The sequence below is a fragment of the Coloeus monedula genome (genome assembly GCF_965178545.1).
Source record: "Coloeus monedula genome assembly, chromosome: 6".
Lineage (NCBI taxonomy): Eukaryota > Metazoa > Chordata > Aves > Passeriformes > Corvidae > Coloeus > Coloeus monedula.
In genome coordinates this window covers 10,746,137-10,756,468 of record NC_138786.1, presented here as the reverse complement: position 1 = coordinate 10,756,468, position 10,332 = coordinate 10,746,137, and the positions used below count along the sequence as shown (strand labels likewise).

Here is a 10,332-nt window from a genome sequence, read left to right as displayed (position 1 = left end):
CACATGTAGAGTTTTCCAAATTGAATCAGTAATCTCTGCTTTTTAGAGCAACAGGTCCAGTTCAGAGCACTGAGTCCTTCGGGAAGCACTGAACTCCTGGGCTAGCTCAGCTTCCTCACCACAAAAGCTCCCTGCCGCAATGCCAGGAAGATGAGGATCACTTTTTCACTGAGGCATCAAAGGCGCCACCTCATCACCACTGCAGTTTTCTTGCAAGCAAATGTAATGGCAGCTCGCAGAGTTCAGTCACCTGCCTACACAGGTACCTGTTCCTTCCCAGCAGTGGCTGGAAGCTCAGGGAGTTGGTGGAAGTCCTTCCAGCTTTTCCAGACACCAGGGAAGCAGCAGCACTCTGAGGCAGAATGCTTTTTCCTTCAAACTGACTTGCCACTAGACACTGTTCTTTTCCTTAAAAATTTACAATCAATTTCAAGACAGCAACTCTGTAGCTAAAACTATCAGAATTGATCCCAGACTAGTGAGTCAGTTCTTGCATAAAGAAGTTAATTTAAAAAACTTCAAGCCAAGGACAAAAATACCTCTGGATAAAGTTGGAGATACTGGTTTCCAAGGCAATTACTGAAGGAGGCAATAACACTAAATCCTGTAAGCAGTTCAGCTCTCCATTCCTACCTCAACAAGTCCAATACCTGCAGCAGGAGCATACACACAGGCCACTAACCAGTAAAGCCCAATACAGAGTGTCTAGACATAAAAATAACAGAAAATTTCACTGGTTTTCCACACCAATCTCCCTCCAGATAAACTGGTTGTAAGTGGCAGAGGGCACTGGCACTTAGCCATCAATTTTGTATTTTAAGTGCATAAAACAGCAATTAGTGCATTTCAAGTCAATGAGAAACTCAGAGCAGCAGCAGGATACAGCACTACTGGGAAGTTCAGGACACTGCCTGCTGCCTTCCCTGGAAAGATTGTACAGCAACAGCTTGACCAGCTCCCAGGCTCTGCAGGCACTGGCAGGCAACACTGGGAAGTCTGTGACCGATTCCTGCTCACACCATCCCAGTGCAGTGACACAGCACCTGGCCAGCTTTCCCAAAACTGCCTCCAAACACCTGTGGAACAGCCACAAGCCAAGCTTCATCTCCTTAGCTTCATGCTCCAGCTCAGCTAGGACTGTTTCTTACCCCATTCCCCCCTCTGTGTGCTCCAGCAGCTCCAGGACTCAGAGCCGGCTGTTGGTAACACCCCCCTGAACAGCCCACCAAGACCAGCTTTGACTTCTCCGAGGGAAATCGCCGATGCCCAGAAGCAGCCGTTGATTTTCTTATCATCACTACACCACACAACTGCTTTTCAGCTATGCTCAGGGATTAAGCCAAGATTCCCTGTCAGAAATACTGCACAGGAATTTGGGATTAAGATGACGTGCATCGCATCGGATGAGCCCACAAGAAAACGCGCACAGGGAAAAGAGAGCTTTTAGAGATGGAAACGTGAGCCAGCTGCTGGAGCAGATTACATGCTCCAGTAACTCTCTTTCCTGCTATTTCACTTCCTTCTGGTCCCTCTGCACGTGACTTACACCAAATGCTCTCCTTGGACAAACTGGGCTCATTGGGAAAAGACCAGCATGCACAGGCAGAGGGCAGGTATTAGATGTCGATAAATGGGTGTGAGCCAGAAGCATCTACGTGCAAGAGAGCTAAGGAGATTTGGACAAACAACCTCTGTTCCCTGTACCACCATTTTTTAAAGGCTCTCAGAGGACAAAAATCTGGAACTCGGGCCTTAAATGATACACAGACTCAAAACTTGGAGAAAAAGTTTGCATTACAAAATTATTACCATGTTTAATCAATAAAAAATGAAGTAAAAAAATAAAAGCACAGATGCCAGAATTCCAGGCATGTGCTTACAGCCATCGTGCCTTTACAGGAGCCTCCCCGAGTCAGAAGTTCTGAGACTCTTGTCAATCTCCTTCTATCACAAAAGCAAAGGGCTTTAAGGTATTTCACTCACATTTGAGTATCTCCTTCATCTAGCTGACTTCCAGGCATCTCCCTTCCTCACTGACATGCACACACCAGGAATATGGCACAACTCTGTTTGCAGGTGACACGCAGGACAGCAGTTGTGTGAAGGGAATAACCCTCCCCAGCAATTCCAAGGAATCAACATCTTGAATCACAAGGTTACAATCGTTTGTACCTAGGAAGCAACACACAACCCTGTGCCTTGTCTTGCCTGATGTAATCACACTAAGTGAACCTGAATTTTATTATTTTTTTGAGGAGCAATGAAGGGAAAGGGTGAACTGGAGCTGAATTAACACAACAGACGACACAACCATCTGCCTTTTAAACCTCAGCTTTACCCCAGACTGGTGACTGCACCATTTTAGGGCACTAAAGCAATTCTGCTGAGATGCAGATGACTGTCTCAGTACAACAATAGCAACATAATGTAAAAATTCCCAGTCCAAGTATCTGTTGCAGCCAATCTACTTCCCAAGAAATCCCTAGTGCCCTGAATTTTAAGTTAGCTTACACCTAGAAACCAGTCCAGATGAGCCATTTTTGTTACTAGAGTATTTGCAAAGTGCACTTAGTCACCGATTTCTTCGACAGTCTGTCATGACAAGAGTAAGAAGCACAGCAACGAGCTCATCACAGGCTGGCAACAGCATCCCAATGGGAACACATCTGCCTCTGGAGGGCTGCGACTCCTGGCTAGAAAAAGGATGGGGAAGACATTGTACCTGAAGAATATGGGTACAGAAGATTTGGAAAACCAGGCTGCTGAAATCACCAAAACTCCCTGGCCATTAGGCCAGCAGCCCACAGCCCTTCTGCATCTTCCCCAGGCAGCTTCCCCTCCCTGGCACGCTCAGTACAACCGGAGTGAAGCCCCAGGATGCTCCCAGGCCAGTTGTAATAGGTACAGAAATAGCAGCATTTCACTGAAATCTGTTTGTCAGCAGAGGAGAAGATGCAAAAACACAGTCTGGGAACTCACCAAGCCTGCACTTTCCTACAGGAATGCAGACAGCCACAACCATCCTCATACTGGCTCATCAACTATTTTTAGCACCAGAAGGGGAGGCAGCCATCAGTGAAGGGCCTGTTCCCTTTGATCCAGCGGATCTGAGCACTGTCTCTGTCCCAGAGATCCTTTGCTACCAAAACCACAAGCCAGGTAAAGAGCTTTAGGTTGTTCCTGTTCCCAAGTACAAGGCGTCTCTCAGCAGTTACACGACAGGTTGGAAGAGGGCCACGCAGCCCATTTAATTCCATTCACTTCCTCTCCCCTCTGCGCCATGCAGCCAGGCTCTATTAGTCTTCTGAGAGCAATTGTAGTTAAAGTGAAGGATGCCAGGAGGCCCTGGACACTCAGCACACATTGGATGCACAGTTCAGAGCCGCTACAGAGTCACCAGCTCCGAGCTGCAGGCTAGCAGCAGAGAAATCCCAGCATCCATGTCATTGCACACAGCTTTATTTATCTCCAAAGGTTTTACAAGTTAAACACAAGCTCCTTCTCAGAGACACTTCCAAACTGGTTCTGAATTTAGCACCTGAGCCAAGGAGCAGACTAAACTCAACTGGCACCACAATGAGCCTGGTTTCTCTGTCACTCATTCCTCCCTCGGGGAGCTGCAGGAACTTTCCTCCACAACCAGAGGTGTATCCCAAGGCCAGCAAATGGCATCGCTGTCACCAGGACCTGGAACTGCCGTGGGCTTGCACAGCCCCATGCAGAGGGATCAACATGCTGCAGGTGGAACCACCAAGGAAACAAAATCACCCACTCACAGAACAGACACCCGTGGGGCCAGGAGCCGGTGCTGCTCCACGACACTCAGCTTTCCCCCTGCGGATGAACAGGGCGAGCAGAGAAGCAGCTTAGGAGGTGACAGCTGCGGGGCAGCCGTCTGCTGGCACAGTGCTTCCAGCTCCTCCACCTGCCCCGCAGGAGGGTGGCAGTGATCCCATGATTTTGGCTAAAGTTACTAAGCGGGATTGTTTTGTCCTTCCCACCAGCTTTCTGTTCTAACAACGCACAGCCTTCCTTGCATGCTCCCCAGAAAACTGGAAAGGAGGGTGAAAAGATCACAAACCACTCTCCTTTTGCCTCATTTCTCCCTGCAAGCTCTCTGCTCCTGGTTCTACCTTTCACAGATGCTGTAAAGGCAATGCCCAGTTGACGATGCGGCCTTAAGAAACCACCACAGTCCCAAACTCCAATTTTGATATGAAACAGCTCTTTTCAAGCAGCCAAGTGCCATATTTTATGGTACCTTTGTAATCTGCACAACTGAAATACATATGCCACATTACAGCACATTTGTATCCCTCAGCAGAAGGAACCTGAACTGCTGTGATTCTTTCATAGGGATGAAGCACAGCCTGGCAGCCTCACAGATTCAGCTGAATCCATCCATCTGGAAAGCAGCAGTTTGGAACAACATGGCTCTTACAGCTTCCTAGTTGATATCTCACATCTCAGAGTCATTAAAGGCCATTTTTTCACCCTGCTCATCAAGGAATAGAAGATTTTTGAGGACCACAGGGCAGAAAATCATGGAACTGGGAGGAGAGCCTTCCCAGGGCACACCAGGAGCTGCCTGGCCCAGACCTACCCTGGTTCCGCATGTCCCCGAGGTGCAGGGACGATCCATAAGTGCTGCCATCCCTCGCAAGCAGCAGCACGAGGGTACAACCATGCTGCAGCTCAGAGCCCACCAGCACCCACCGCCACAGCTCCACCTGCTCTGCCAGCACAGATCAAACCTTTCCAGCACCACTGCTTCGTTTCCACAATTAGCAGGATTTAGGCACGTACAGAGGTTTCTCCAGCCTCACCTATGGAGACCAATGACAAATGAATCAACATGATATACCACAGCTCCCCATTTCAGTGGCCACATTTATGCTACTCAGACCCCTTCCAGTTCAGCACTCTTCCTCCCACCACCGAAGAGAACATACTTTGTTACAGAGACTTTCATATTGGGAAAATATTTTAATATAGTAAACAAGTCAATTTACCTTCCACATATTTTAAATAAGTTTATGCTCCTCGTTAAACAAAACTGTTTTTACTTCAACAATGGATTACAGCCTCTAAATTGGTATTGTTCCCAGCTGATCCTGTAAATAGCGAGGAATTTTGGACACCAATATCCTTGTATAGGTAACAGACTGGCATGAACAGCGCAGGAATTCAATGCGGGTTCAAAGGGAGAAGCTAGCCCTGGTGAGGAAGAAAACGAAGCCACAAAATTCCCTTTTGAGGAAAAAACGGGGGGAAAAGAAGATACCGCAGTTCCATCGAGTCCAAACGGGGCCGAGTCAGTCTCCAGGTCAGTCTCCGGTCAGTCTCCACGGGCGCTGCACGGTGCCGCAGGGACGGGCGAGCCATCGGTCTCCATCCTCAGCCGAGCCCCGCGGCCGCATCCCCGGCGGCGCGCGGCCTCCCGCGGCCCGCCCGGCTCAGGGGCTGCCGGCGCCCGGCCCGCTCCCGCTCCCGACCGCGGGCGGGGGGGACGCGGCCGGCGGGCCGGTGGCGGCGGGGCCGGGGCCGGTGCGCGGCGGCGCGGGCGGAGGCCCCGCCGTGGGTCCGGCGGGCGCGGCGCGGAGCTGCGCGGGGGTGGCGGCGGCGCCGGGGCCGGGGCTGGAGGAGCCGCCGCTGCCGCGTACCGGCTGCCAGATGAGGCTGTAGTAGACGGCGAGCACGATGGCGGCCAGCGAGACGGAGAGCACGTAGGCCAGCACGGTGGCCAGGCGCACCCACTTCTTGTTGGTCTTGGCCGCCATGCGCGCCTTCTTGTCCCCGGTGTAAGTGGCGGGCTTGCCCCGCTCCGCGCCCGCCTCCTTCTCCTTCATGGGGGTCCGGCCCTTGGCCCGCTGCTCCACCGAGCCCTCCGTGCTGGCTCCGGCCCGGATCGGCCGCCGCCGCCGCTCAGGACATGCCGGTACCGCCTGCGCTGCCACCGGTGCCGCTGCCCGCGCTGCCCCGCCGGGGGCGAGGGGCGGAGCGTAGGGGGCAACCCCGCCCTGAGGGGTGGGGACGACAGGAGGGGAGGGAGGGCAAGGGAGGGCAGGGGGAGGAGCCCGGGCCACCTTTAAAGGAGCCCCCCCGCTCCCCCGCCCCCCCCCCCTTTTCCCCCCCCCCGGCGTGAGGGGCGGACGGTGAGCGGTGCCCGGGGAGGTGGGCAGCACCCGCCGAGCCGCAGGGAAGGCTTCTGGTACGGCCTCCTGAAACGTGCCCGCGGTGGAGGAGGTCAGGAGTCTCCTCTCTACCTTGGCTTCCCGACGGAGTTACTTCTTAGTGCCTCCCTGATGCAGGTATGTGCTGCCTGCACCTCTGTGAGGCTGCAAGGGTGCCCGAGCTAAGCGGCAATTTTTAGAGGGAAAGCCTGCTTTAGTTTTGTCCAAATTGGGCTCTTCCCAAACCTGTTATTGATACAATCTAAACCTCCTCTTAGGGTATGGCTTCACCTTACTCCACAGGTGTTAGTTCCCTACAAAATTGTTCATTTGTTTTGTTCAAAAGACAATTTAAATGCTGATTTGGGGTATAAATGGGGTTTTCTTTATGGTGCAAAAAAAATACTTTTGGGAATGATGTAGTTGTGCCTTCTGCAATCAGTCTGAGGTCAGTCAGGTGTAGTGGTTGCAGCAGAAACCTCTTGTAAACCAGGATTTGTAGTTCTGGAGGAGGCTACAGTAACTGGAGAACTACCTATTACCCAAAGAGGCTTCCCCAAGAAGATATGTTATGGAATAAACGGAGTAGCTTCAAAATAACTGTAATTTTTGGAAAGGATGGATTGTGTTGACTCCAGGTCATGTGGAGGGGGGGCATTGCCATGGTGGTTTGTGTGCACTGAGTGGGCAGGGAGCTGACAGGGTCCAGCAGCAAAAGGAGCATCTGGGAAGGGCTGTGAAGCCCCTCAAGTATGGAGTGTGTGGCTGATTTTTCTTACGCAGGCAAAGCAGTTTTGGGGACAAAACCTGCCTTAAGTTTGGGTGGGTGGAGTGGACTAGATGATTTTTTCAAGGTCTGTTCCAACCCAAACAATTTTTAACTACATGCTGTGGTCTCTTGGAGTATTAATTGGTCGTGAAATGCTGCTGCATGTCTGGGAATTGTTTGTTACCCAGTTTTGGGACTTCTCTGTGTGCCCTGGGCCTCTCTTGTGCTGATTGGTTACACCTGATTGTATTGGTTACACCTGTGTTCTCCTTAAAGTCAAATGTCTCACACCTAAACAGAATTAGCTGATGGTTCCCAGCTGGCAAAGCTTTCCTGAGTTATAGAATTGCCTCTTCTGAGTGTTCTAGAGGTCATATACACAAAATTGCTTGAGCTGTATATGTTTAAGTTTAATTATACATATGAATGTATAGCAGTTCCTACAAAATGGATTTTCTAGTAACTTTTCAATGTGTTTTGCCTCAATGATGGGATTGCTCCTGCCCCTTCTCCTCTTTTGTTCAGCAGGTGAAATGATGATGAGTTACTACCTCCCACAAGTCCTTTCCCTATGCTCTTGCTTAATTCCAGTTAAGAGGCAGAGGATTGACATATACAGGGAATGCCTCTGGGGCTTAATGAAGTCTTGACAGTTTTTGGCTGGTGCTTGTCGAGTTGAAGTACTGAGGCCTGAACAACAGGCCCTGAGCCAAAGCTAACCTCTAGATGAACCATCCAACCAAATGTTATATGTATCCACTCATATCCACCAGTATCATTAGCAATATGAGAGATGTATCTGTTCATTGTTGAAACATGTATTAATCTTTCCCTATTTAGGAACCAAACAAGGCTGAAAGTGCAGGGGAATTGTTGGAACATTCCCAGCAAATGTGGTGGGCTTGTGATGTTCTGCCTTCAGCCCAACAGCTTCACCTCCCTGTTGCATTTATTTGTGATTCAGTCATGCTGCAGTGGAGACCTGCCTTTTGTAAAACACACAATTCCATGGTATTATTCAAGAAATTCATTGTTCTTAAGGCTCTTTTCTCCCTGCCAACCCTCTGCTCTCAGGGCTTTGAGTAAGACAAGACTTGTGTCCATTAAATGTGAAGTCTTAGCTTTTGCCAAAGTCAGGTGAAAGCTTTTCATCTTATTGTGGACAAATAACTGGGTGTGACCTTCTCTCCAGGCAGCTGTGAGCAGGTGTGTGCCTTCTCTCCTAAACAGAGCTCCTTGCTAACAACCACCCCTAAAGGAGCTGCAGTAATGATGTCTGCTTTGTCCTTGGGGTTTTAGCAGAAACACCAAGCTGTGCTCTGAGTGGACTCCTGTGGTGCAGAACTGGAGCTCTGGGGTCTTGTAAAGTCAGTGACTGTGTCTGACACTGGGCACAGCTTGCAAATTATCCCTCTCTAGGATTCTTCCTAAAGAGCACAAAAGAGATCACTTGCTGGAGACAGAGTCAGGGCTATGTGATGCACTCAGGGACTAGACCTGCCAAGGAAGGAGAGCTGCAGAGCCCCTGAACAGCCACTCCAAAAACTGCTCTGCAGGCTCCTGTTCTTTAGTTTCGACTTCTCAGGTCTGAGGGTCCAGTAGAAAGCTTGAATACTGCTGCTACCTGTTGCAGGGGGATGTTTGTTTGCTTTCCAAGGGCCCCTGAAGGATGTAGCTAAATAAACCTGTGTTATTGATTTCCCATGATCACAGTCTGTGAATAGCATCCCAGTGCTGCAGGATAGGGAAGACTTAATTAAGGGAAGATTGCTGGCCTGAGATAGATTCTCTCCGTGCAAACCCTGCTTCTGAGAGTAGCAGAATACTGGATAGGATGCCTGGAACTTATCTCTGAGCTATGGCCTTTGCAGGGAGGAGGAGAATGCTGTAGGTTGAGGCTGGATATTACAGAAACAAGGGCTTTAGCCTAGTATGAGAAGTGAAGTTTGTGGAAGGGCCAGGGAAGACAATGGCTGACACCTGTTCAGTTTAGTGAGCTGAGTAGGCAACTAGTTGGAGTAAGTTGTGATGGTGGAGTGGGAAGGAAATGTTGATAAGCTTAAGAGCAGAATGGGGCTTCCTCCCCCAGTAGCCTGATTTCCTGTGCAGTGCTTTTTACTGGAAGTGAATACAGGGGGGAACTGGCTGCATCCACCTCCAGGTGTGGTACAAGTTGCTTTCCTGTTCTTGTTACTTCACTACTGAAGTGTACCATGAGATGGGCATGTTGTTTGTGTGCTGCTGCTCCTCTTCATGCTCTTCCTTTCCTGTTAATGACCTGTCTTGGAAAGTCTTGTTCTTTTCCCAGCGGTCAGGAATGGTGTGGTTCAGCCAGCCCTGGGCAGCAGTGACCTGGCACTGCAGGAATGTATGGGATGTTTAAATATGGTGTGATCCTGCTTGCAGCACTCACTGTGTTGTTTGGAAACACACTGAAAGCCATCAGTGCTGTAAACACAACACACTCTGCTCAGTGAGCAGTTAATTATGGGCCTAACCATGTCTTGGTGGTTAGACAGATAGTTTTTTGGGTTTTTTTTTGTTTTGTTTTGTTTTTTCACAAGATCTCACAGCTTTTATGGTTTTGTGGCATCTGTGGCCACTTCTCTGTGCCATAGTCCACTGCCCTCTGACTTTTGGCAGATCAAGCTGAAGAGTCATGCTGAGAGCTGTCAGGAGTCCTTGGCCTTGTGGTTTCGGCTCGAAGTGGGACACAAGATATGCCCCTGAACACACACACAGCCGTTCTGCCCTCCAGGGTGGTGAGAAAACACTGATTTTGTGGTCTTAATGGTATCGTTAATCCTTTCCGGATTTCCAGGGCTCTGAGGGCAGAGCAGCCACAAGAGCAGTGGGATGGGCTGGCATTTGCAGAGCTGGGAGTTCATTGCTGGTGTGCAGTGTCACAGCTCTTCACTAGAGGACAGCATTACACATGGCAAAGTGTAATTATCCTGCAGCAACGCTGGGAGAGATTTCTTATGGATTTTCTATGTGCCAGGACTAAGCTGGGGTGGAGGTTATGGAATAATTTGTTGGAAGTCAGGGGGGTTTAGCAGTATGGCTTAAATCAGTGTCTGCAAACCTTGTCTCCTAAACCTTGTATGAAGGGTGATGCTGCCTGCCTTGCTGCTGCATGCACCTTGAGGGAGGTATAGGCTGCTGGATAGGTAGCACAGGGAGAGAAGGAAGAGTATTAAACAAAAAAAAAGGGAAATGTTTGCGTATCAAAACTGTCGTAGCAAGTGGTGGGTTGCCCGGCGGTGAAGGTATGGGAGGAAAGCAAGGAGACAGAGGGATGTGGGATGAGTGTGCACTGGGTGATGGGCCTTACAGGAGAGAGAAAATAAAGGATAGTTGGAATAAACAGTTACTGCTTGAGTGCTGCTG

The 10,332-nt window shown here is 49.9% G+C and overlaps 1 protein-coding gene across 1 annotated transcript; it reads right to left on the bottom strand.

The window, feature by feature from the left end:
• Positions 1–4,966: 4,966 nt before the first annotated feature.
• On the bottom strand, positions 4,967–5,979 carry INAFM2 (InaF motif containing 2). Its single transcript, XM_082283785.1, has one exon. The coding sequence runs from the start codon at positions 5,847–5,849 to the stop codon at positions 5,457–5,459; it is 393 nt and encodes a 130-aa protein (XP_082139911.1). The 5' UTR covers positions 5,850–5,979; the 3' UTR covers positions 4,967–5,456.
• Positions 5,980–10,332: the final 4,353 nt, after the last annotated feature.